Source organism: Heliangelus exortis, chromosome 15 (genome assembly GCF_036169615.1).
Source record: "Heliangelus exortis chromosome 15, bHelExo1.hap1, whole genome shotgun sequence".
NCBI lineage: Eukaryota > Metazoa > Chordata > Aves > Apodiformes > Trochilidae > Heliangelus > Heliangelus exortis.
This window is the reverse complement of record NC_092436.1, coordinates 4545571-4573474: the sequence shown is the minus strand read 5'-3', so window position 1 is coordinate 4573474 and position 27904 is coordinate 4545571. Positions and strand designations below refer to the sequence as shown.

The following is a 27904-nucleotide window of genomic DNA, read 5'->3' as shown; positions in this document are numbered from 1 at the left end:
AGTAGAATTTGGGAACAGATAGAACTTGCTCTCTACAGCCTGCATATTGAGTGGCATGATGCAATGTGCTGAAAAAGTAAATCATGTCTGTTATGCTGGACAGACTGAGGGATATTAACACACAGTTGTTAGTTAAATAGCACCCTACTAATTAGGAGTTTCAATCATTTGAGTTTTGCAGCAGCAGTTGTAAAAAATTGCGGGACTTATGGAAACAGTGCTGAGCAGAAACACAGATACTGACTGGAAAGAAGTAATTATTGTATCTTTCTGAATCTTCTGGGGTTTTTTTTTAAAAGTACCTAAATGAAAAGTCTCATTTTTTAGAAAAGGACAGGCTTTGGTATCCTGATATAACATGCTACAAGCAAACACAATACTTAAGCCCCCCAGTCACCACTGTGAATGAAAGCAATTGCAAAGTACTAACATCAACCCAGTGAAAGCAACATGGGCTAGATAGAGATCATCTGGTCAGCTTTATTTCCTTCTACCTCCTCTTTTGTTGAGCATAAAAATGGGGCAACCATTAGACTGTGCAGTGCTTGTGCCAAAGGGGGTTTAGTTGTTCATTGATAAAGTAATTCCATTGATTAACTACTGGGGGTAGGAGAGGGCTTCAGAGGAACTTCTGCAGTGTAGGGGAAGCTGTTGAGGCTGTAGTAGGGAATAGTGAGAGTCTGGTTTGCCCAGAGTGGTGCCCAGGGTGAGGTTCCAGCAGAGCCCCAGCTGCTGGAGTAGCTGGGGACCAAGGGGCAGCATCAACCAGTGATGTAGAGACTTGAAGTTCAGGCAGGTGAGCAGTGTTAATATCTATAGACCCTGAGTTTGTTTCACAGGAAAATTGTCTTATGCCTATCCCCAGGAGTTTAAAATGGAGCTTAATTTCGGGTTTTGCTGTCACTGTGATATGAAAACTCTCAACCCAGGTCCCCAGCTCTGACACACAGCACTTGGTTTCCATCTAGCATGGTCAGCAAGCATGGAGAAATTCCTCTGGAAAAGGACTCTGAGCATCTAGGTTGGTGTCTTTTTCTGAATCTTTGTCTGGAGATGCCTTTTCCCTTTGCTGACTATTTATAGGGTCTAAGGTGAGTAGATTCCTAAACAGCAAGCTGCAGCAGATGCTAAAGTTAGGCAGGATGACTCAGTCCAGAGATAGTGACCTACTTCAAGTTGTCTGCAGGGGAAGGTGTGTGAGAGATGCAGGGAGTGCTGTAAGGAGAACAACAACACTGGAACTGGGTGAGTCAGGGAGATTCTGCTATAGAATGTTGTGTTTCCAGATCTACCACTAGAGATGCATTGTTTTTATAGGAAAACTTCTTCACACAACAGGTTTTGGGAAGGAAAGGAGCTTATGGAAGCTAAGAACTTTTAAATTCTCCATAACTGACTTGACTTTCCTACTGGATGACCTGGGTGGATGGTCCAGGCCACTAGTTAGAAAAGTGGAGCTTATCTTATGGTATCAACTTGCAATATATGTTCTGAGTCCTTCCCTGTGTGCATTAACTCAGTGAGACAATAATTTCAGTCCATCTAGGCTTACTTGTTTTGCTACAAATTTCAGTGAAGTATAGCAACATGTGTCTGAAAAATGAGAAGACAGATAAAATGCCTCTATTGTTCTGTAGTTTAATTAGTGAAAATAGTGTATGCTGTGAGCAGGGAGAGGAGATACAATTTTTTTTTTTTTTCCTGAATATTATTAGTGTGCTGCAAGATTTGACAGCTTGAATGTAGGTTACAGAGTTTCAGTTCATTAGTGACACTGGGAAAGCAGCTACGGTTTCTGGGAGACAGATAAAGTCACCAGTGGCAGATTTTTAGATTGTTGGCATTTGTTGCCATGGATGGGTGAAAAACTCTTTACTGAACATACATATAAAGACATATTGAATTAAAGAAAACATCTTCAGAGAGAGGTAAATGAACAAGCTACCAGGAGAAGACACAAAAGACTGCTTTGGCTGCCTTTATTATGGCCAATTGTGACTGCTAACTTTTTAGTGTGATAGTTGCATTCAGGGACTAAATCTGATTTCTTCTTACCTTTCCCCACCTTCCCCACTACAAAGTACAACAACTGAGCTTCCTCCCCCCCCCTCAGTTTTCCATTAGAATAGCTTTGAAATGCCTCTGATGGGAATGGTCTGATTATGTGTACATCTCTTATACAGAAAACAGGACTCATGCTGCAAACAGACTTTTTATCCAGTAGGATGACAGCCCCGGAGTACAGAGCTCCTGAAGTCTTTTTCAGACTGCAAACACTGGGGGAGACAAACACAGTTCTGGATTACAAGGGCAGGATTTCATTACAGGATCTTAAAGCTATATCAGTGTATATATCAGCAGTATATCCTGCATTTTCTGTTTCATCAGCCACCACAAAATTCCAGGCTGCATCACTTCAGCTTTTTTCCTGGTCTTTCTCTCCTCAGTCCCTGAAATCATGCTGAATGCCTCTTCAAATCTGAATTCAGGCAAGACAACTTGCAGCCTGTCTTTCTCTCTTGAAGGGCTGTGTCCTGGGATGTACTTGTTGAGTGCCCTTGAGCTTTCTCAGCACATAATCTTTCCTCACAGAAGCAACTTCAAAAGTGAGCATCTCTCACACCAGACAGTTGACTTTGGCAGGCTGTGGATGGGAAATCTCATTTTGTAGCCAGTTTGGCTTGCTTGAAGTTTTGAGAGCAAGCATCCTGATTATTTTTCCACTGAATGTAACAGGTGGCCTATGTTTTTGAAGGTAGCTGTGAAATTATAATTTTTAATACTTTTGCAAAGGCCTCATTTTAAAAAACTGCTGAGCCACACTTGCTAAAGAAGTCGGGCATACTAAAGGCATCTGAAACACCAGAAAGTACTTGTTGCCTGAGAAGACCCTGGCTATTGAGGTTGTGTTTGGGTATTGGTAGATAAAACTGTTTCACCAAACATGTAAGACACCAGGAAGGCTATAAATATAATTGGTTTAAGACTCCATTATGACATCATAATGATGAAACCAATTGTTCTTTATAAAAAGAAAATGTATTTTCATTTCTGTTACTAATCACACTTAAATCTATCTTGGGTAACTGGATAGTAATTAGATTTTCCATTGAGATGTTTCCTAAGTGAGTCTTAAAGAACTGTAACTTTATGCTATTCTTAACTCACTGAATTAAAAGGGGGCATAAGTCAGGCCTCAGTGGGCCCTAAATATGCACTAAAAGTAGTCTGGGATGTGCCTGACCTTTTCACAGTGAACAGAAACCTGTCTGGTGGCCATTTATGCCAGTGATACTGGTTTTCTAGCAAAAGAAATCAGAGTGGTGGATATGGAGGGCTGGCAGAATTTCAGCTGTAAGTGTATTAAACTGGTCTCTGGCAGGACATTGCAAAATAAATGGCATCACATTTCAGTTAAATTTTTGATTCCTGAAGAAAATGACAAGATTTGTACTTGCTTTCAGTTCAAGTCCATGAACCAAATCTGGGCTGTGTTACAAAACCAGCTGAGCCCCTCATCTTGCACTGGAGTTGGGTGATCCTGAACCAGAGACCTCTCATCCCATCCCACGGCCTGGTATCCACAGGAGAGCTGGCACCTGATGGGTTTAAGCTTTTCAGTGGGATGCTTGGTCTACATTTGCAGGAAATCCTTCTTTTTTGGTCTGTATTTGGAGGCTTGACCTGTTTCCCAGTGGAATCAATGAAATTTTCTGCTGACTTTGGTAGGAACCAGATTGATTTTTAAAACTTAATAAATACTGTGTTTTATTAACTGATTGTTCCATTTTAAAAACAGGAGTCCTTTTTTTTTCTCCTGCATACCAAACAATAATATTAAATGAAAAGAAGAAGAAATTATGAGAAAAGCTTATGTGAAAGTGAGATGAACTGCATTTGACATTTTCCATAGCACCTTACAGTTCTGTAATTTTATTTTCTTGTGAATAATGACATCTGAGCCTCTGACCATATAAACCTTGAAATCCAAAAGCATCATAACATGTTCTCAGGAACTCCATGTGTGCCTACAATAAGGACATTAGTGAACACTGTGTAGTTTTAGACCATAATATGGCAAGAAATCCACTTAAGGATTAGCTTTTTTTCCTGTGGACCTTATTCTGTGCTCCACAGAGCCTCATGAGGCTCTGAGGTCTTTGATAGAGCTCTGTGTAGGTAGTTCCCATCATTAATATATATTGTCTATATTGTATATTGTAAAGCATATTGTGTATTAGAAAAATCATCATGTGGGCACACAGGATATCAGCCTTATTACAACCATCAGAATTCCATACAGCTATCTTGTGGAAAAACCTTGCAACTTCAAAATACGTGCTTATTTACTAGAGTGGGCACTATTGGTGTATATTCTATAGTATCTTTTCTCACCATTCATATTTATATGAGCAAATTGAAATTTCTGAAGTGAAGAAATAAGAATAAAGCTGAATTCAGTTTGCTGGAAATGTGGCTGGTGAGTGGCACTGTGTGCTGAAGTTGAGTAAATACTTTGTGTCTTAGAAATTACTTCAGAGTAAACAAAGTGTTTGTTCCTTCTGGAAAACTTTGTTGGCCTAAGGTATGGTTCACCTTATTTCAACTCACACTCAAAATAATCTTGTGGGCCTGTTGTTGTTCTTGGAAGCTAATAGGGAAGAACATATGCTAAGTATTGGTAATGTCAGTTAAGCCCTTAATTAGTGATGAACAAGCCTCAGTTTTTCCCTGTGGTTCAGTTCAGATACAGCTCAGAAGCTCTGAGATTCACCAGCTTTTAGCCAAGTGTTTTGAAGCATCTCAAGTTTTTCAAAACTGGGAATGTGACTCTGGTAAAGTTAAGTTGCTGGAATTTCTAGGTTGGGGCTAAGCTTTAAAACCCTCAGCCATTCCCTGGCAGTATTATGGCACTTTGGTACGGGGCAGAGGAAGGTAGAAGCAGGTGTTTCAAAGGTAGGCAGGTGTTTGCATCAGTATTAGATCAAGAAATATTAGTTTACATTTTCAGATCAGCGTTTGCAAAGCTCCACTCCTCTTCTTTGAAGCCAAGTAGGGTGAGGATTTGGCACCCAACAAGGGGTCTGTAGGACCAGCATGAATGAAGCACCTGAGCAGGTTTGTACCTGCTCTGTAGGAAAGCAGTAATGTCCAGATTTCAAATAAAAAGACAATCTACTTGTTTCTTGTCTTCCTGATAAGCAAATAGTGGTCAGCCAGGGCTGTGTGCAGCTTCTCAGTAGCGCTGGGTGTTTTCATCATTGATGAGCAAATTTCTGAATTTCATCAGAGGTGGAACAGGGTGGTGGGAGGACAAGCAGGGTTTGGTCATTTGTTCTCTCTGCTATGTCACCTAGGGACACCTGGTTCCATAAATATCCTTCCTTCTGGACAGGGGGACAGAATTTACCTTCATACCTGGAAGGGGAGTGAAAACGCATCCTCACAGAGGCTGGGAAGTCTGAAGAGTTAGAAAACTGCTGTTAAGGCCTTGCTTTACTGAGAAAGCCCTGAGGTATTTCAGCTTTGTTTCAGAGTTTTTCTGTGCTATGGTTTTAGCAGAGCACTTTTTAAAGCAGGACAAAAGCCTTAGGTTTGGATTGAGATGAACAGAGCTCCCAGCGCATGACTAGGCCCCTTTCCATGTTACCTTGGCTGGCCTTTGCAACGTTTTTTTTTTTCCATGTCCTCTTACAGGCACAGAATTAAAGGTTATTTCCATTCCTGCTTCTTATCACTTTGATCTTTTGCCAGCTCTTAACATCTCCAGCAGATTTGCTCTGGATCTGTTATTCCCATACCTACCCTCTGCCTGCGACATTCTCTGACATTTCGATTTCTGCACCACCCCTTAGTTTCTTTCTTTCTTCATTTATTCTTTAAGATTTTTTTTTTCATTATGTATTCTTCTCCTCACTGGAACAGCTATACAAAATTACTGATATTTACATACAATTGCCCCCAAATTCATGAGTCTTACCCTGTGAGTCCCAAAGCTGTCAAACTGCTCAGAATATTTCTGCATTTTCTTGCTGCTTAGTAAAAAAAAAATATAAATCACTGTTTAATTCCTTCTGCAATATATCTTCCAGGTGGCTTTCTTCTGTGGTTTAATTGTTTATTAGCTTCAGGACCTTTTCTGAAATTAGAGAGAGTCAAACCAAGGACTGGCAAAGATTAAGGCTTAGTAGCAATGATATGACATCTTTTGTTTGTGTTTTGTCTTTGGAAAAAACCCTACCAACATCAAAATTATATGTTTGCAGGGGAAGAGAGGGAAGAACAAGTTAAAGGGATGGATGAAAGGGAGAAGTTAAAAACTTATTTTTTAGTTACTGCATGTCTATTTCTCTGCTACATCTATTTTTCACAGATTAAACCAAAGAATGGTGTCTGAACCTTCTGTAGCATAAAACAATATCTTTGTCTAATGATCTAAAGCCATGACCAGGAGGTAGGAGTCCCACACTATTCATTATCCTCTGTGTTCCCAGGCCAGCCATTAATGGCATTTATCACTCTTCTTCCCCTGCATAATATTCCTCACGGTGATCTGGGTCTGATAAATCATGTTTGAAGAAGACAGCACCCAAAGTGATAGAATTTGTAGCTTTTACCTTCTGGTAAAATGCAACACAAGTGTGTCTGAATCTTTGCAGGAGGTCTGCAAAGGCAGTGGAATTAGAAATGAGTAAAAGGAGTTTTATGTTCTGTTCCATGGGGAAAAACAGGCACAAAACTTTTGATTATGCTGAGATGTTTTATAACTGTGTTCAGAGCATACCTGAAACAAATAAGAGCTGGAAGATCTGCTGTTATTAAAGGTGGAGGACAGCTAGGGGGTACTTTCAGAGAACATGCAGTGGCAGAGGTGGGGACATTGTGGTGGCACTGGGCTGGGATGCCTGCTCTCCACTTGCTCCCCTCCCAGGACTGCATCCTCTCTCTCTGTACCACGGTGTGATGATACAAGTCTCTTTTGTAAGTATTTTAAGATCAGTAGATTAAAAGGTTGGCTGCTGCTTCTGCTGCTGCAGATGTGCTAATGAAATCCACCTGGAAGCTCAGGCAGAACATCCCTGGCTCCTGAACCAAACAGCCCTGGCATGGTACTGGTTACCCAGAGCATCTCTGCCCCAGGGTGGGACAAGCTCATCAGGGACTTCTTCTCACAGAGACTTGTGTCTCACCCAGCATGAGGATGTGGCAGGAACAGCTGAGCTGCAGCTCAGTTGATTTAGGAGTGAGATTTAAGATTCACTGTCTAGATGTTCTCTGCAGTGGATTTTCTGCTTCAGACTTAATGTGTTCCCTTTTTCCCAAATTCATTCGGACTGACTGACCTTCAGGGCCTGTTGAAACAAAAGTAATGTGTCATTTCTAGAAGTGTTAGAATATTTCTTTTGTCTATTAGTAATATATGTCTTTACTCTCTTCTGTCTTGTTGATTCTTGTCTTAATTAAATTTCTTAAAAGTATACCATTTCCTACTATAAAGGCTGTGTTAAGGATCTTGTTAAATACTATGATGCAACTAGAAAAGTCATTTGCTTTCAGAGTGCTTTTTCTAACTGATTCATGAGTATTCAGGTCTTCGAAGAATTCATCCCCTGCTTCTATAGCAAAACAAAGTTTGTGGGCACAGTTTCATATTCAGTTACCTGACTTGGGAAATGGTACAGAACATGAATTGCTGCTGGTCTTTGGGTAAATGCAATTTCGTTGACATGTTTGTTAAAGAGACACTGAGGCTCTGCTTGCTGATGAGGTCTGGCTGTCTGGTTTTGGCAGAGCAAACCTGTGGCTTTATGAAACCTGTTTTAATGGAAATGTCTCATAACAGAGATTAAGGAACCTTCACACAGACAGCTTTGCTTTATGGTGATGGCTGTGTAAATGCCTCTCCCTGGGCTCATTACCCTCTGTGCAGAATACAATCTCTGTTACTGCACTTAACTGTAGGCCATTCCTTCACTAAACAAAACAAAATGCCTGTGTTATTACTGAGCCAACTTTTAGTTAATATATGGGGTTGGGATAGCACAGGATATATTCCTGATTTTAAATAGCATCTCATTAGCCATGCAGACAACATCTTTCTGTGTTTCAGGTTAGGTAACTGAGCCTTGGTTTTTCTCAACAGCCATTTAACTCACTCCAGTTACTTCCAACTTTGGTAGAAAAGAATTTTTGATTGGTAATAACATACTGCAAAAAATAGCTATGTATGTTGAAATTACAATTGGGAGTAATCTAAAAATACAATACATTTTAGGGGTGATGTAACTGTCCCTGAATTAGGAGTAAAAAAAATGAGGGACAGGTGACCATGAAGTTAAATTCAAAGAAATCCAAGCAAGTAAAGACACAGAAATGTAAGGGAAGCATAAATTGTGTATTTGTGCTCAGAACAGTACTTGGAAAAGATGGCAGAGAGTGAGGAGAATGGGACAGATCTGCAGAGCAAACCTGGTGTCCTGCTGGGCCTCTGCTCTCCAGGCATCTGGAGGTGGCTCCTTATACTGAGGGCTTTGTCCTGCACAGGGGTGAACTGTTGGGCTAATGACAGGGTATAATTTGTGGCACCTGATGACCTGTCCTGGACATAGAAGAACACAGCTTTTCCTAAAGAGGTGGGTTTGTCTTAAAATCATCTCCAGCAGCAGCAGCAGTGATGGTATCCATAGTGCTGCCAATCAGTCTGTGTTGAGCTGCTATGCAAAGGAGGTTGGTGTGATTAGAAGTGTTTGCTTTAGTTTTTCTAAGTGGAGACTCTTTGCCTTTGAAGAATAACAGAGGAAAATGTCCCTTCATAACCATTAAACAAAATAATAAAAATTGGCAACAATAAAAAATAATAAAATGATAAAGATTAAAAAAAAGATAAATATAAAAAGATAAATATAAAAAGATAACGAAAAGAATAAAAATATGTAAGTTCTTTGTAAGTAAGAAGGCTGAAGAGAACACCTTGTTTGTTCAGTCAGAAAGAGCAAATATGTGATCAATACTTGGTGCCAAGAGTCTTGGAGGGCTTATTTCTCAATTAATTGAAAGTTGTAAGTGAAAAAGTAAATTTGCTTCTCCATTTTCAGGGCAGGATGCTATTCTTAGAAATTTAGTTTTGTAACTTTGGCCATGACATACTGTATACTTTTTATGAAGATGGCTGGAGCTTTGCTCCAAGTGGAAGACTGAGCTGAGCCCAGCCTGTGGAATTGCAGCTGAGACTTGGGAAATGTCCCCCAGACTCTGCAGATACCAACTGAACCCCCACGGCAACCCCCAAAAGGATTCATTGATTTGTCCTTTGCCAAGCCTGGAAAAGTTTGTTACTCTTTCCTTGGGCTGGGAATAAAGCATCCACATGGCCTGGGTTTCAGAATTTTGCTGAAAATTTCTTCTAATGGTTAAAGAAGAGAGAAGTTTCACTTGTTTAATTTACTGACTTGTATTCCAGGATTCTGAATGTTCATCCAGCTCCCAGCAATTAAACAGCAGTGCTGGTGTCTGCACAGACCCAAGGGGCCTGGCTGTGCTTTTATGGGCACAAGTTTCTCTTCTACAATGTGCTCTGATAAATGGCCATTGTGTTGCTTGCTCTTTTCCCATTACCAGGAGTTCCACAAGAGCATCTGCTGTGAGCTGGAATCAAGCTTTGAAATAATCTTCTCAGAGAGATTTGAATTGGTATTTTAAAAAATAGTGGGAAACTGATTGTGAGCTCTCTGCTTCCTCCTAACAAGTCAGAAGCAAAGATCCTGGTTGGAGTTTTGAGCTGACTTGCCTTTTGAATCTGAGGCCAACAAAGGAACATGTCAGTTGAGCTAATGGTGTACTAACAAAACACTGTTCTGGTGGTCTTGGAAAGCAAAAATATGGGGTGAAATACCTCACAGTCCTCTCAGCGACAGGATTATTTCTGGCACAGATAATGTCTGCTTAGTAATGCTTCTATTCTTTGTTGCATCTTGGTTATTTTGCAAAGATTAGGGTGAAACTGTGGCAAAAATCTCTTATTAGTTTTAGGAGTTGAAAACGTGCTTGTAAATGTTGGAGTGGAGATTTTTTTAAGGACTAGCATTAAGCTGGGCACAAAGAAAAGAGGAAAGGAGAGAAATGGGAAATATCTTAAGGGAAACGGGAGGGCTGAGCAACCCATGAGCATCCCTGTGGTGTTATCCATATACTTTTCTACTGCAGAAAATGTAGTATGTGTATAATCAGCTGTTGCATCTTTTTCTTTTTTGTGTAATTTTATCCTGCATGTCAGAGTCTCAGCTTATTTGGCATTCAGGGTACTAGATGGTGGCTTAGACCTCTACATGAAGAATACTGAGCTGTGTCTGCCTGCAAACAATTGAGTTATATCTTTGTTAGCTATTAAAATAAAGGGATGGATAACAGCATCATGGCAATTTTCCACCAGCACATAGTTTCAGTGTGACTGCAGCTCACACTCTATGATGTTTGAAATGGCTTTGCTGTGCTTTTCTGTCTCTCTTGCTCCACTGAGCACATACCCACTTCTCAGAACTATTGACAAGGTTGCTTCAATTCACCCACATATTTGGATTAGTTTTTCTCTAGTCTCCATGGTAAATAACAGAACTAAGGGCCCTGGCTGACTGGAAGATGGAAGAATAATGCAAAAACATCTGCAGTGCTTCCACATGCTATTTGAAAAACTCTTCTCTCTAGGCATCAGAAATCTGTGACAGCTGTAGAGGTCCTACAATTCCTTCAGTGCAGCTGAAAGATGAAAAACCCAAAAAGAATGGGGTTGTACTTCAAGCAATTGCATCCAAGAGACTTTGAAGGTGGCTGCTGTGGAAAAAAAAAATTGCTTTTTATTATATCCTATGGAACTGGATTAGAAAGAGGTTAGGCTGGGACTTTGGGAAATTACATCTCAATCCTGCTTGCTGTGGGTTGTCATCCCAACAGCTGCCTGGCTCTGGAAAGATGCTGCTTTACACACTGCTGTGCTGTGGGAACAGGAGCCAGCAAGACAGTGGAGCTGAGATCCACGCTGGTGTATGGGATATTGCAGTCACTTGGGGATTTTGGAGACTTTCATCTCTGTCCCAAAGCATCAGAAATACCATAAGAAACAGCAGCTGAAGCTGGGTACCCAACAGGACAGGTGTCCTCTTGTCCAGTGAGGCAGCTCAGACTCTGGCAGGGCTGTTTGGTGCCCTCAGGGGTGCCCAAGCACGGTTTGCTGGGTGGTGCCTTACTGGGGCAGACCCTCAGGTATATTTTATGTGGGTTTTTTCCTTGATATGGGTAATAAACTCACTGGAAAATTTTGTTTAATTACCCATTATATCCATTAATATAGAGAGCAGAATGAGAAAGGTAACCCCTAAGCCTGTCTGGATGCTGGCTGGTGTGCTGGGGCTCCTGGGATGTGCAGGCAGGGTGCACAGGTCCTGCCTAATTAATTGCTGCCCCAAAGCTGGGTGAGTCCAAGGCAGGGGACGTATCCACAGGTGCTGAGGAGGCCTGGGAAGCTTTTGGGTTCCTCGTGCTGCTCTCCCAGAGCAGCAGCCCCAGTCTCAGCAGCACAGAGGCTCTGGTTGGGATCATCTGCCAGCTGCTGGCAGCCTGTTCTTCTGAAAGGCCAGCTGATTAATGTGAAATTTGCTGTTATTTGAAATACAGCATCTTCTAACAAAGTCCAAAGAAAGATGTGATGAAGGTTTTATATGTAAGTAATTATAATGCTACAGTATTCAGGGCAGGCAGAAATTAATATACGAGGTGAAAATGTCAAAATAAAAGGTCAGGAAAGAGAATTACAAAGAAAGTGGTACATTAGCTAAGAGCAGTGTTTGTTGGCAGAAGCTCCCTCAGTATAAAAAAGGTTAGGAAGGGGGCTTATAAAGACTGAATATTTCACACACAATTAGAATTCTGTATCAGTTATCTTGAAGAGTCATGTTGCATAGTTAAACTAGGACAATTAATATAATGAAAAATTCATGTTTATAGCTTCTGGCTTTTGCCTGGGGATAGTCCATAAACCAAAAATGACCCTTTCCCTTAGAGGTGATTCCAAGAGCTTGACATGACACAGGTAGGTCAAGGCAAATTATTTAAAGAAAACAGAGAATTATTAAAATAATAGCCACCAACTATAAACACAACTGAGAAGTGCTTAACAATAATATTCTTCATAATAAACCAAGCTATCCTGTTATATAAGGAGGGCAGCCATGCAGCAGTAAGTAATGATTTAGCAGGGGTGAGAGTGGTGGAATCACTGATTCTATTTTAGCAATAAACAATAAAACATTGTACAGGAGGATGCTACAAAAGAAGTGTTGGAGGAAATGCACAATGATTGATTTTTCAGAATTAAACTGTTCAGACATATTGAATCAATGAGTTCTTTGTGCTTAAAGCTTCACCTACTCTGGCTCCTGAAATTGGAAACTTCTTTTGTCAAAAAAATTGTAATAGATATAAATGGCTATGCTGGTGTCTTTTAATCCATTTGGTTCCAGTATGAAATGGTTTGTTTTCTGGTTTTCCTAAGTAGCCTTGTAGATTGAGTTGTCTGAATTGCTGGTTTTCCTTCTAGGAGAGATTTACTCTTAAAGTTGTTGTCCTACTACATGGAGATTTCAAGGATTCTGCATTCATTTACTTAATGTGTTCTCCCAAATTATTTACGCAAAGTAATGCAATTTAATGGTGGAGTTATTGATCATTTTTGCTTTTGTAAGTGTACTTTAAGAAGGCAGATTAAGTGAATCTTAATAAAATCTCAAGCTAAGGACTAAAAGGATTTCTATTTTGGCAAGTTTCTGTAGGAACTGTGCTCTAGACCTTGCAAAACCTGGCAGGGATCAATGGCATTGGGTGATACACTGACTTCTGGGGATGCTGCACAAGCAAAGTAACTGTGTGTGGTATTCTGCTCACAAGTCTAAAAGTCAGGTGCACAGAAACCTCTTGCATGTAGTATTCATTTTTGTCCCTCCTTACTGAGAAATGCATCTGAGTCTTTATCAATTTTTAACATAGATGCATTATAGGCAGTGTAAGAAAATCACATCTTCTAGCTAGAGTTTTCAATAGGTCTTAGGACTGCAGTAACTCTGGATCCTGCCTGTGTAATAAAAGTGGTGCCCACAAACCACAGATGTCAATTCCAAGTCTTGTGTGTGGTTTCACATCAGTTTCATGCACAAGGTCCAAATCCAAAATGGATGTACCCATGCATTTACTGGGCTGCACTTCACTTATCTCACATGGAGTGTCCTGCTCTCTGGAGCACTGCTTTTAATGATATCTGGAACATCTGAATCTAAAACTGCAACATAATAAAAATAATTATCAAATTATAATAATGCCTTTGATATCAGTCTATGTTTGTGCTCCTATTACTTAAATCCTATGCAGAATCAGTATTTCTGGGCCACCCTCTGCTTTAGCATTTTAAATAATTGTTCCTATGATAAGACTTTTACAGAACACATCTTTAGATATCATCCAGATATTCATCACCATAATGTTGGAAAATCTACTTCAGTAGCTCTTGTGAAGTTCTCAGCACCTCAGGATCTCTGTTTGGGGAGAGATATAGTGGCAAGTCTAGCAACTGATTTCTAGTTATTTATTTTTTGAGTGCTGTCTTTCTGCAGATATGAAACTATTCTTGTCTTTCATTTGGCTTATCGTTATTGCTGTTTAATGATAGATGATCCAAGGGAATGCACAAAATGAGCAAATCTTGGAAACCTCTCCTCTGAGTGTTGTGGAGAGTGTGGATGGGAATTCAGTTTAATTAAGACTACCTGGCAGACAGTCAGGCAAGGGAGGTCATGCTTAAGTAATTTACTGGAGTTGTTTGAAGATATAAGTGCCACAAGAGATAAGGGGAAGTCAGTAGATGTAGTATATTTAAATTCTGAAGGTGGTTTCTGCATCCAGAATGAGTGTCCAAGCTGTGGCTTGGCAGGAGAAGCTCAGGGCAGGAAGGACACTGCGTGCAGGACCAGGTCCACTGGGGAAGCAGAGCAGGAATAACAATGATCCTGCTGATCTTATTCCACCTGTGCCACTGTGTGGTGGGGAGGATGATGCATTGCAAATAACTCATCATGAAGTGGGACAGCTGAGGAAGTGGGGAGCACCTGAGGGTGTCAGTGGGGGAAGAAGGCATCACTGGAAGCCACGTTTGAGGGAGCCTGGAGACAAAGGGACAATGTTACCTGCCTGTTCTCCTTGTGGTGTTGCTGCCTGCCCCATGGAGCAGCTGGGTGTTTGCCTCATCCTGGTGCCCAGGGGTGGCCCTGCTTGGCATTTGCCCTTGGAGAAGGGACCTGGGCAATGCCACCCTGCCTGGGATGTGGCCAGGGAGGTAGGGAGCACTTGTCAGGCCTCTGCCTTCAGCTGGGTGGGGAAAGAAAGAGGTGTTGTGATGTACAGTGGGAATTATCTGTGCTGTAGCTGGAAGTGCTGTGCAGGGGGGTGTGCTCTGACCTGTGATGTGCAGGTGGCTCTGCAGGAGCACACCAGGGAGCCTGTGCTGACCAGGATGGGTGTTCCTGCTCAGAGCCAGAGGGAATCACTCACGTGTGTGTGATGCAGCCAGCCAGGAAAATTCCCTCTCTGGTGCTAAGGAAGGAATGAAGCAAATGGACAGTGTAGACACACTGTGATATGGATCAACTTTTCATCCAGGTGTTTGTGTTACATCTGTACAGAGTAGGGAATTGAATAAGAACTGTGCAGGAGGATTAACCTTGATTCAATGGGAGCAATTTTTTTTTATTATTGCTTTTAAACAAATTGGCAGGTTAGCACTGGCTCCTTAGACATGGCAGCACTCATGCTAAGTCTGAATGACAGAAGATTTGAGTGGTTTCAGCATTAAACCATCCAGAGAGGCTTTTCACAGCCCTGGACCCAGTTGACATGGAGCTAAGAAGCCTCCAGTCTCCCAAATGTCAGAAAGGCTGCAAAGTTTAGTGCTGTACTCCTCAGCTTTGAGGTTAAACTTCTAAATCCCAGCCTGCCAGGCAGTCAGAGTAACCCTCGTCTGAAGCTGAATTACATTTAGCATATGGTTTTATTAGATGAGATTTTTGTCAGGCATGGAAAACTGAATATAAATAATGTGTTTAAAAGCTGCATGTAACTGCTGTCTGTAAAACTATGTGTTGCTCTGAAAGTGCCAATTAGAGTTCCTGTGTGTTTTGTTGTGGGAGAAAGACGTGTGCTCTGACAGCTTATCTCTCTCTTTTTTTTTTTTTTTTTTTTTTTTCCTTCAGATTAGAAAACAGAAAATCCCGGTCATTTCTCACATTTCTAATTGGCATTCTAAAGAGGCCCATTTAGTGCAGAGATGTGCATGAGCTACTGAGTTTTATTGGGTTTTAGTTATGGCTAATAAAACCCATTTTCTGCACAGTTATTTAATTTGCATCCATAATTGCTGCAGTTGTACATAAATTAGACATGCGATCGGAAGCCTAATTCAGCTTGTCTGCTCCTTATGCTACATCCACTTACAGAGCTGGGCTAAATTCATGTTAGGAGGCAGAGATTTGCAGAAGTTTGGGGAAGCAGTTGGCTCCAGGAAAAAAAAGAAAAAAGGCTTGTTGCTATCAACTGCTTACATGATGATTATACATTGGAAAGATTGAAAAAGTAATAAAATTAATAAAATAAAATTAAATTAAAAATTTAATTATTAAAAAGTAAATAAAATAATTTATTTATTTAAAATAAATAAAATGAAAAAAAATTCCCTGATCCTGAAAGAAGTATAATGGTTAAATGGAAAAACTTTGCATTAATGGCAACTTGGGGCTCTGATGAAGATAGGCTGGAGAACCAGGCAATGAGAGCTCCTGGATACCTCCAAATTTCTGCTTTCTTTGAAGCTTCATGGGACAGTAGCAGTTGCTGACATCATTTTTCTAATATCATTGAAACCAGTGAGCAAGTGCTGCATATTGATTACTGTCAGCTTCAATAAATACATTCCCAGCTCCCACACTGTAGGAGATAATGCAGAGTCCTGCAAGTCCAAAATAATTGCTAGGGGCTTCCAGGGCACAAAGCCAAGCAGAGTCTTTATTGGTTGTGGTACTTTTATGTCTTGTTCTTATTTCATAATTGAACAGCACTTTTGTTGGACATGTAAACAGGTTTTTGTGTGACTTGCAGGAACAATACTTTTCAGCACTGATTTATCATCTCAGATCTGTGTGAACAGATCCTAGAGCTGAAGGAGGCAGTGTTTGGGATTTCATGTTGCTCAGACAGGTAGAAGCTGTGCTCTTAACTTGCAGCAATCTGTTGAAGAGACCCTGACACCCAAACTGTGTCATCTTCAGCTTCTAAAAGATCCAACTCTTCTCTCCAGCCTTGCTTCCCCCATACAAGATGTCAGAAGAGCTCTCAGTTAACTTCTTGATTGCTTTAGGAACTGCTTTGTAAGGCAGTTTGAAAGGGTTTTTTTGGTGTTGGCTTTGACATTTCCCATTTACTCTGCAGAAGTACCAGGTTAGAGGCTAAATGGTCTTTATACATTCTTCTGGTTCAGGAGGCAGAAACTACTTGAAGCTTTGGAGCAACTGTCTGGTTTTATCCTTAACAGCTTCTCCTGTTTCTCTGACAGCCATTGACTTGTCTAGCTCTTTTAGCATCAGTTTGGGTTAACTAAGCATCAGTTAAAATTCCATTTAAAGATAATTTATTTTAATTTAAAAAAAAATAATGTCTCAATTTGCTATTTTTAAAATAGTTTTTCAGTGGACTTGGCTCCTTTTAAAAATATGTCTACTGGAAATGTTACTTAACAAACGAGTTGTCCACCAACCCTCCAACCACCACTGTACCTTGTTAAAATACATAGTACTTTAATTTTAGCAATTAATGCTTGTTTATGTACTTATATGCATATGTACATATGTAAAAAGCTTCCCAGGCCTTCTTACTGGACATTGAGTATTTTGCTTTCCAAAGTCAGATTTCATTCTCTGGAATAAAAGCAGAATAATCCTCAATACTAATTTTATAACATTTCTCAAAGAGAATACAAATGTAATTTCTTACCACTTTAAGCCTTATTTAGACAGGCAAAGATTACACTGTCTTTAATTCAGGAGATAAGTTCCTTGCTACATAATTCTTGAAAGGCTTTTTTTTTTTTGAGGTGCAGTGGCTCTGATCTGTCTCTGTAGAAGAGTTTTCTAATGCCCACCAAGGCACATTGCATCCTACCAGCTACAACACATTTAGGAGACAAATGACCTCAGTTTGATCAGGCTGGAAGCCAATCTGAAGGACAAGTCAGACAGCACTGGGTGCAGCTTGCTTATCAATAATATGTGAATAATCCCACAAAAATACACAGGTCCTCAGATGATGGTTCTTCTCTTGGGGGAAGGGGAATGGGAGGTGGCAAGAGGCAAATGAAAACTCTTTATAAGCTTGGCACCTGCAGTTAGGGGGTTTTTTGGGTCAGAAAAGATACTGAATTTTCACTGAACTTCACCCAGATGGAGAAAGAAAAACCCTAAAAATGTCAATGAATTTCATGACAGTAGGTTTGAAACAAACCATTTCCCTTCTTTCCTTGTAAATATTTTGTGTTTTTAAACCATTCTCTGAATGAAGACTTGTAATGCTTGATTTCACATCAAGTGAGTAAAACTGGATTTCAGATGAAGGGGAAGGGTTTGTTTGTTTCTTCACTTGAAAAAATTTTCAGTATTCAAGTCCATTTGACCCAAAAGGAATTAAAAATATCTTGGACCTGCCAGATATCTAAACAACTACATGTTGACCTGTCTCTAATCCCTCTAAAGCCCACAGATATTAATGCTATATTTATCTTGAAACAGAACCATGAAAGCCCTGCCCACGTGTGCTGGGGAGATGGATTGTCCTGCAAAACTCTGCTCTCATCTCTGCCCTCCCTGGAGCTCGGGGGCTGCTCAGAGACTGCAGCTCTCAGGCCTGGGGAGTCAGCCCTGGCTTCCCCTTCCCAGGGAACTACAGCAGAGATTGCCTGGGATTTTTTTTTCACTTTCCCCTTTTGCATTTTTGTTTTTCCCACTTCTGTCTTTTGATTTGCCCTCTCCCCAGAGAGTATTGGTATCCATGCATCCATCCAGCTTCTTTCCTCCCTCCCTTCCTTCATCCCCATCCCTGGTACAGAAGTGCAGCATTTTGGAAGCATCTCATTTCACTCCTTGTCATTGGCACCTCACCTGCAACCCACACATCACAGTAGGAAGGGCAATGTTTAGCAGTTTGCCTTCTGTAGGACCTGACACTTTCAAAGCTCTTGTACAAATGACAAAAGAAGCCTTTGCCCTTGCTTTTGAAATGCCTTGGGAATAAACCTCGCAGAGACTGGTTCTCTCTTTCAGGCCTTTTTATTGTCATTTTGAAATTTAAGAAATTCCTGTGTCCTCCAAGTTAGCTTTGTCTTTCTTACAGACTCTAATCAACTGCAGCTGGTTTTGTTATTGCAGAAAGTCCAAGCAGATTTAGCAACAAGGATATTTTCAAAACATAGGTGGAATTATAACTCCTTCTTGCTCTGATTCAGATCCTGCCTGTGTAAGTAGCCAAGGCATTGTACATCTCATTCCATTGCTCAGAGTGCCTGGATTATGTTTTCTTCTTATAAATCTCCAATTTACACTTTTTCTTACTGACTGCTGATCTCTAGCATAATATTCTGAGATGTACAAGAAGTTGATTGAATTTAAAGGTAGTTCAAGTTGCACATATTTTTTACCCTAGAGTTTGGAAAACTTTCTTCCTGTGCTTTTCTTTACAAAGTGGAACAAGCAGCCTGTTTACTTTGTCTAATGAAAAGATCATTATGATTACATAGAACAGGAGCTGTGAGCTTTGTCATTTGCGTGATAGATTATTTACACTGATGAGATTTATTCTGTGCTTGTTATACTTGACATTGAAAACATTTAATTGGATCATTTATAACTTTGTGAGACTTTATACTTCATAAAAGGGTATGCACATTTTCAAAGGATGGAATAATTCCAATTTGAATTTGTACAAAAGGCAGTATTTGTTGTCCTGCAGTTATGGCTAAACAGCATTTGAAAGATGCATATTTGCTCCAACCATTATTTTTCAGTGGTATTTCCAATGATGGGTTGTTGTTGTATGTATTTTCCTGTTTTTTCTCCCTCTTCTTGCCCCACATGCCCTGGTGGGGAATTTGACTTTTTTTTTTTTTTTTTTTTTTTTTTAACCTGTGCATATTTTAACATTTGTTAAACCGTAATTAAACTCAACTTCCCCTTCTTGCAAATAGTTGGCTTAGGGAAAGACAACTGCCATCTCCTGTAACCTGTTTATATTCAGCCCCTGCACCATGGTTTGGCATTTCATTCTGTTAAAAATGCAAGTGGGATTCTTAGACTTGTCACCTACAGAGCCAGAGGGTCAGGCAGGCAGCTTACTTAACATGCTAATTTGCTGTAATTTAACCATGCTTGGAATATGGATTGGGCATTTGTGTATCTCAGTGGCCTCAAATAGCCCATAAACACTTCGTTAAAACCTTCTTGGGAAAAGCAAGTTGTGGGTCAGACTCTGGTCCTTTGCTCAAAGGGAAGGGAAGAGGTTCTGCATGTGGGACCTCAGGTGGGATCTCTGGGAGCTGTGGCTCTGTGCTGAATGCCTGGGTGGAGGTGTGGCTGAACTCTGCAGTTTAATTAATTATGCATTAGCTGCAAATGAGATTCAGAGCACTGAGCTGGCTTTGTAGCCCCTTATGAGTCCTGCAAAGCAAAGCTTCCTTGGTGTGGGTGCACATGTGTGCTTGGGGGCCTGCAAGGGATGGAGAAGTGTCCCTGCAGCAGCTCTGGGTTCTCTGTGCCCATGGGGCTGGGGTAAAACAGGCAGTGCCTTCATGTTTTGCAAGTCACAGGCTCTGCAATACAGGCCAGTGTAGAATGACTTGCCAAAATACTCATTTTCCCAGATGCAAGCAATTAAGTGAGTGAAACTTAGAAGTTGGCCGCTACGTAATTTCTCTACAGAGTAGCTTTTTTGCACCTTTTTTGAGCTTACTTCTACATCTTGCTCATTTGGTGCTAAATTGTGAAACCTGTGTTTATATTAGTAAGGTTGATAGCTGAAGATTTACCAAAGCGTAAGTTTTGTTGTTGGAAAAACTCTTAGGTTCAGTTCTCAGAGATCTTGGTTTCAACCAGGTGCCACAGATTGCTTTGCCTGGCTGGTTTGCCATTCCTTTGATTTCCCTTTTTCGACTATTATGTTGCAATATGAAAGTTAAAATTGTAACACAGTATGTTTCACCATTTTGCAAAAAACTCCGTAAAATAATGTTTCAACCTCTAATATCCTATTACCTTGCTCTCACTTATTTTTTTAACAGTGAAATTATTGCTCATCTTTGCTATTCACCGTGAGACTGTGGCCCTGATTAGATCAATTTAGTTTTCAAATTTTCTTTTTAGTATTGTCATCCCTTTTCTCTTTGTTGTGACATACCAGAAAATGTCTCCTTGGCAACATCTCTGTGGTTATTTTTAGTGCCTGGCTATTTGCCACAGCATTCACCTGGCCATTGTCACCATGCTAATTGATTTATCCTTTGGAAAAGGCAATTTTTTTTATTATTATTGTTTTGTTTTGTTTTGAAAGGTCGCATCTATTTTGCCATTTTGGTAATTCCCTATAACTGGTTCAGGCAGGCAGGGCATGTCCTGAGGTTCAAAGTCACTGTGCTGTTTGCAAGAAAGGGACCAGTGACTGTGCCTGGGTGTTCACAAAAATGTGTTTTCTTTCTGCAAATATGGGACAACTGGTCTGCTTCAAGTTTACAACACTTACTCTAGAATGCCCCAAATATACAGCAGCTGAAATTCTGTTAAATACTTTGAACTCCTGTTTTCAAATGCCATGACCAGATCATTCCAGCGGGAGCTCAGCTGCTGACATTCTTGCAGACCTTTTTTTGAGCACCCAGCCCAGCTCATCCCCACACCTGTAGCAAACTTCCCCTGGACAGATAAAGGGTGGAGCAGGCTCTGTGTTAAAATGTGATTTGACCAGAAATGGCATTACTGTAAACTAAGAGGCAGGGAGCTCCTAATGAGATCATATGGTTAGCAAGGCATGCAGACCAAAAGTTTCTTATTAGGTTACTGCTTCTTTGCAGATAAGGGCAGGATGAGGACTCATAACCTTGGAAAGGATGCCTGGTGCATGCCTGGTCTTTAGACTGCTAGTGTGGTCTTGCTTTTGGGTTTATATAAAAAAGTAGAAGAAAAGGAATTTGAACACACACCCAAAGAGAGCTGTGCTGCAATAATGGCCCTTGGTTAAGGGTTTACCTATGAACACTGACCTCCAAGATAAAACTGTGCTGAGGCAGTGCCCTCCTGGGGATGCCTTTATAAATAGGGCTAACTTTTTGTGTCCTGTACCCAGTGTACTCTCTGTCATTTGCTTCTCTTTAGGCCATTTTTAATTTGCTTTCACTTCACAGGAGCTCCCTTACATGTTAATACACTTTGCTGAATTTACCCAGTTTCCTTGTGAATGATCTATAGCAGAAGGGTCCAAATGCAGACAGTAGTACAGGAAGGGGATTTATAAATTATGAAAGATCAATGTAGCTGAGAAGGATGGTTAAGGAGGGAGAAGACTGACAAATAGAGGGCATTTGGAAAACAAAATAGAAAGCAAAGAGAAAAGTGAGCAGAGCTGTAAGCCCTGAAGAATTAAGTTTAAAAAATAAAAATAAAAACTCAGATGAATAACAAATGAACAAAACACATCAGCGTTGTGTGCAACTGGAATGAAAAATGAATCCCAAACTGAGGAACTTAAAAATGGGAGAAAAAATAGCCAGGGGATAAGAAACAAAATTTGTTGACTGTTTGTTGATTCCACGGGTTGGGCTTCAATTTACCAGGGAAGACAAATGAGGGGTTTGGTAGAATACATGAACAGGCTAATTGGGAGCTAATTGAGGAGTGAGTTGATCACAGAGGACAGACACAACAGAAGCCTACAGCAGAGGAGTGGCAGGGAGCGTTGCAGAAAGATGAGTTGTGATTTAAAGTGCGATTCCCAAAAGAGCAGCTCCTTGTCAAGCTGTCGAGGGCGTTTGGTACTTTTCCAGAGGTGCAGATGTACTTGAGCAGTGGGAAGCTGAAGAGCTTAAAGCTTGGCCACCCTGCCTCCTTCTGCTGCCCTGCCACACAGCCTGGTCCTCCCGTGTCTGCAGCACCAAGCCATGCGTGGCCTCACGCCTATGCTGGGATCACAAGGCTTTGGCTGGGGGTGGCACTGCCACCAGCTGCAGTGCCACTCAGCAGGGTGAGTGTCCTGTCCTTCCACGCTGTCGCAGTGCAGGAGGAGCAGATATTTGTGCCAAGGCAACCCAATGGGCTCCAGCTGGTGTTCAGTTGGAGTCACTGAGGTTAAAAAGCAAAACAACCCTGCAACAAAAAAAAAAACACCAGTGGTTTGCATCATGCCGCATGAAGGAATGGGGAGCTGGGAGTCCCGTCAGGATTATGTCCCAGGAAAGGAGATCAGTGGCAAAAAAAGCAAGACAGAAGTGCTGATCCTTGGGAGGCTGCAGAGAAAGTGTTCAGCAGTCGACTCAGGTGTTTGTCTGCTCCCACCGTGACAGATGAAGTGTCCACAAAAGCAAACAAGCTGCATTTGAAATGGTGGCTGGCTGGCCTGAATGCTGCACACTCTTATTTGAAAAGAAATTCCAGTGAGTTGCTGTGCTGACAAAGCTGCAGATGATGGCTATGAACTTGACACGCAGTTCAGTCTCCCAGCTGCCTGTCCTGGTCTCTGTTCTGGGCTTGCCAGAAAGTTCCTTTTCCCCTACCAGAAAGAGGAGGTAAAAAATTAAAAAACTGCTTTATGAGGACAATATTGCCCCTCTGAGATTGGGGAACTCTAAAGCTGGTACTATTAAAATGCAGTAGCTTCAAAAGGGACTCTTTTAGAACTGTAGGTGCAGCTGTGTTTCCTTGAGCCTTTTTGAAAGGGATCATGAAAATACAAAACAGGATCACAAGCCAGTAACTGTACTTTTGTTGGATGTCCTAAAGGGAGTCACAGAAAAAACAGGGAGAGGCAGTTTCCGTGGCAGGCAGCATGTTCATGCTTCAGTAACCCAGAGCATCTGTTTGAGCTTTGCCTGCCACCAGGGTAAGGCAGGATCAGGAGATGTCATGTAATTAGGTTTCTGTGAAGGATATGGTATCAAAGAATAATGAACAAGGCAAAATTTCCTAGAAAATAAGGTCTTAGCAGACATTACAAACTGTCACAGATGCAGAATTCTTCCAAAGACCTGCAAAGGCAAAACTGGTGATGGTGTCAGTGTGAATTTTCCCTGTCCTAGAGGTGAGGATTGGAGCCAGGCAGCAAACATGGAAGCTCAGGTAGAACCCAGATACAAAAATTGAAATACTGGATTGAAAAGTGGGACAGATTAGGTAAAAGATGGGGATGTTGCACATTGCTTGGGAAAAGGGCTCTTGTGTGCCATATAATGCTGGAATCAGTTTTCACCGTTGGGGTATAAAGACCTCTCCTCCTTAGGGTTTGATGTATTGTGCATATATTAATGTGTCACTGGGACTGTCACAGCTGGGGACATTGTCTGCTTCTTGAGTCAGCAAAGGACTAGGACTTTGCAGCTGAGTAGCAGTTAGGATCACTTGCCTGTATTTAACTGCAAGCAAAAATAGAGGACACCCAAGAAACCCCAGGCTGCAGCATCAGGCAGAATCCTTTCTCTTGCTTTTCTCTTGGCAGTTTTGCTGCCCAGCTCTCAGCTGCCTTCTGCATCTCCCAGCACTGTGGGGAAAGTCTGGTAGTGGCAGGAGCACAAGCCAGGCTGCCTGGCTCTGGGTTTTATATTTAAGCCAGAAGCAGAGGTTTCCCTTCTATCACCAACATAAGCACTTTTTATTCTCTGGTAGACTCTCTGCAGATTTAGCAGAAAAATCACTGAAATATCAATGAGTTTCTGGTTATTTTAGGGAAAAAAAGAAGTATTTTGAGGGATTTGTGGGTGACCAGTTACAGTGCTGCTGTCCTGATTTACTATGGATGAGCACCTTGTCTCTCAGTGGTTAATTTTCACAATTGTGATTTTTTTTCCTAGCAGAAGCAAGGAGAAGGTTTCAACACAGGCTATTGTTAGTCCCTGCAAATGCCAAGAGTCTGCTCTTGGGAGATGGAGAACAAAGTTGGCACCAATAATTAGTGGCTGATGCACTGATCTGGCAAAAGCTGCTGAAAATGAACATCTGATGGAGAGGTCTTAGGATGATTTAGTAAAGCACACTGCAGTTTGAGATGATTTTTGGGATGTTATTTTGCAAACTGCAGGGGTGATCAGAAGGAAGGTAACGTAAAAAATGTGAAGGAGAATTTTGGTGTCTTACTAAGTTCTTTGAGTTTTTCTCTTGAGCTTTTCTAGCATTTTGTTAGCAATACAATGATACAACAAAGTTATTGGTGTGAGCTAAGGAAAGCAGACATGTCAAAACATGACAGATTTCTCATTTACAGAAGAAGCAACTGTTTCACTTCCTCTGCAGAAAGATACAGGTATTAATTTTATTTGCTGCAAATCCAACATGGGTATAACACAGCAGGGACCAAGAAACCCAACAGTTGATCACCCAGGAAACTGAGAGGCAGAGCAGCTCCAGAGGAGAAGTCCATGGGATGTGTGGTCAGGCCATGTGTAGGTATCCCTGCCTGTCCCAGAGAAACTCCTGGGAAAAGACACTTGGTCAGAAGTTGGGATATGAATCAAAAATCTTACAGCTACTGTTGTAAAAGTTTTGAGCTGTGCTGCTGGTCTTGGAATGATTCCAGCACCAGCTGGAGCTGGTGCAGCTCACTCTGCTGGGAAGAACATCAGGTCCCTGCCTCAGAGGTTCAAGTGCCCAAGGGGCTTGTTGTCTGGAAGGGGTGACACTTGGGAGCTGAAGGTAAATGTGGGTATGGGGAATTTTTAAAATCCAAGCAAAATTTAAAGGAGTTTGTTGGCACCCGCTGGCAGCAAAATGACTCCCAGGAAACCTCCTGATAACTTTTCTCAGGAACTGGCAGCACTGTAAGGGTTGTTAGCATGACAGAGATGAAGCACAGAGCAAAGAGGGGAATCCAGGCAGTTCTGACCACAGGATGGGCAGTGCAGGGTGCTAGGATCTCATTCTGCCTCTGGCTGATTTGCTCACAGCAGGAATAAAGATGCTGCACTAGGAGTTAGTTTCAGTTTGACACATAAGGGAAAGAAAAGAAAGCACAAAAGCTCCAGACACCTTGACAGCTGCCTGTCCACCAAAACAAGAGCCTTCCCAGCCAGCAGAGCTGCCCAGCCACAGACACAGGGATCAGCTCTCCCCACCTGCCCAGCAAGGATGCTCTGCAATAGCAGCTTTGACAGCCTTGGCCTTGCTGCTGATTGCTGCTGGTTTGGGTGAGCAGCAGAGAGAGGACGTGACCTGCAGCCCCTGCCAGCCTAGCCTTCCTTTTCTAGAGAGCTTTGAAGATTTATAGTCAGATTTTACAGTAACTGTGATTACTTATAGATCATGAATGTCTGTTTGCCCAACAGTCCCACAGCAGATCCCCTGGGGCTGCTGTGGTAATTACTTCTGGGCTCTAGCAAGGACTAACACTGAAGTTTTCCCAGTGGAGCAAACCATAGGGAGAGCTGAAGGTGACTCCTTGGCAGGTTTTGAGCTCTGATAAAGAGCTCTCTCCATTGCTTCAAGGCCAAACCTCTCCCTCCTCCATAGCAAACCTGGGAGCGACAGCTGGGCTCTGCATGAAGAGTGAATTTTCATGCTGGATCATCGATTCTGACCAAACTAATTTTTAAAAACTTGCAGCCCCAGGAGCAGAAGCTGCTGGGAGCCTTGAGGCTGGCAATGAGAACACGGTGGTTGTGCTTATTAAGTGTATTAAATGCTGCCCTCCCAGGAGAAGGACACTGTGACTCCAGGGGGATGTAGGGCTACTGCATGGGGGCTTCTGTCCATCTGGTGAGGGATGGGAGCTCCACCAGTGCAGTCTGGTGGCCTCCAGCTGTGGCTTTCATGACAAGGATGTGCTTGGAGCTTGGTGGAGAAGTGATAAGACAAGTGATAAGACATGTCTTTGAGTCCTTCCACTGAAGATCTCATCTAGGAGGTACAGAGATAAGAATCTCACCACACAGGGCATGGCCTAAAGTGTGGGGTAGGAAGGAACACGGAGGTGAGGGCTGGGGAGGTTGGTACATCATTGTCACCATGGAGGGCTCTGCTCAGGCTGCACATTGCCCAGGAGCTGCTGAAACAGCAGCCTGAGGCAGCAGTCTTAAGGTAAAAGCACAGACATCCTTGTAATGGGCCCAGTGGTCTGGTGACTCATTCATCCCTTCCCAAGCAGTCAGTTTTGATGTGAAAACTTCAATAAATGAAGATGGAGGATCCACTTTTGAAACATTTCCAAGAGTTGTTTCTTATTTCTGCTTTGAAGGTGATGGCTTTGGCTTCCTCCCTTTACTTCCTATTATGTTTCTCTGAACTAAGCACTTTAATCTATCCACAACACTCTCACTGCCTTTCTTCGCCTCTCTGAGAAAGTTTTTTCCTGATATTCTCTAAAATCAAGAGATTCTCAGGGCTTCCAGGCCTCTTGCAATGCAAATAATAATAATTATTATTATTATTATATTAATCCTAATAATTGTTATTCTATAGGGTTAAAATGTGAAGATTCCATATTTTCACAATAATTTTTAGTACCTCTGTGCTGCATTAACTGTATGCCATCCTGTCACAAAATGGGCTTTTCACATCACAAGCACAATTAGAAACCCTTAGATTGGTTACTCTTGTGTCTGATGATTTGACATACAGTAACGCAAAGTGACGTGACAAAGTGGAAATGAAGAATGAAAAGCTTTAAGAAATCACTGAATGTTGCTTTAAATTGATTAATTTCATATATCTCATTTGTTTCTGAGAGATCCACAACGAAGAGGATCCACGTTGCTACTGCTGAATTGTATGAAGGAAAGGCACTGATGTGTTGGAGCAACAGGGCTTGTTTTTTTACTACCTGCCTGGATCTAAAAGGTTTATATTGGCAGCTATGCTTGCCTTGAAATCAGATTCTGTGGGCAGTAAGATCAGATTTGGAAGTGTGATGTCTGTCTTTAATTGTGGTTCTGAAATGGAGGATATCCTTGGTAGCACAAGACCACTGAATGGTGTTTTTGTTACAAGTACTTGAAAGCAACAAGTAATTTGCTGCAAACAGCATCATTTGGCTCATCAAGACATTGGGATGACTTGCTATACTTTTGGGCTTGTATTTGTTATTACTAGTAGAAAGTAATGCTTTAAGTGCAAAGCAAAAATCTCTGGAGTCAGATTTCTCTCTCATTTAGGTAAAATTAAATCGACACGAAGCGAAACTATCGCTGTTTAACCAACACACAGAACATAAACCCCATTTCTTTAAATTTATACCAGCTTAGCTGAGATCTGCCCGGACCCCTCTTGTCTGATAATTCATTTGTTTGTCTGGTTTCAGCAGCAAACCTCACAAATTTGGACAATCTCGACAGCGCGTTGGACTTGATTGAAGGGCAGGTGCTGAGATCGAGGCAGAGGTCCCGAAGGCACGCGGCAGATGATGATGATGATGATGATTACAACATTGAAGTCCTTCTGGGGGTTGATGACTCAGTTGTTCAATTCCATGGGAAAGAACATGTTCAGAAGTACCTGCTGACCCTGATGAATATTGTGAGTACAACCCCATGTTGTTGAGGGGCCGGGAGAGGACAGGAAATGGAGGTTGGTTTAGCTGTTTGAAT

General features: G+C 41.5%; 1 protein-coding gene across 2 annotated transcripts in view; it reads left to right on the top strand.

Annotated features, from left to right (window-relative positions):
* The window catches only part of ADAMTS2 (ADAM metallopeptidase with thrombospondin type 1 motif 2), a 170428-nt gene that overhangs the window by 85413 nt on the left and 57111 nt on the right, over positions 1-27904 (top strand). Inside the window, exon 4 of one of the 2 annotated variants that reach the window (XM_071758671.1) lies at positions 27622-27833. In XM_071758671.1, coding sequence (XP_071614772.1) covers positions 27622-27833 — 212 coding nt within the window. Of the gene's footprint in view, positions 1-27618; positions 27834-27904 lie in introns of both variants that reach the window. The other variant, XM_071758670.1, reaches the window with a different exon arrangement.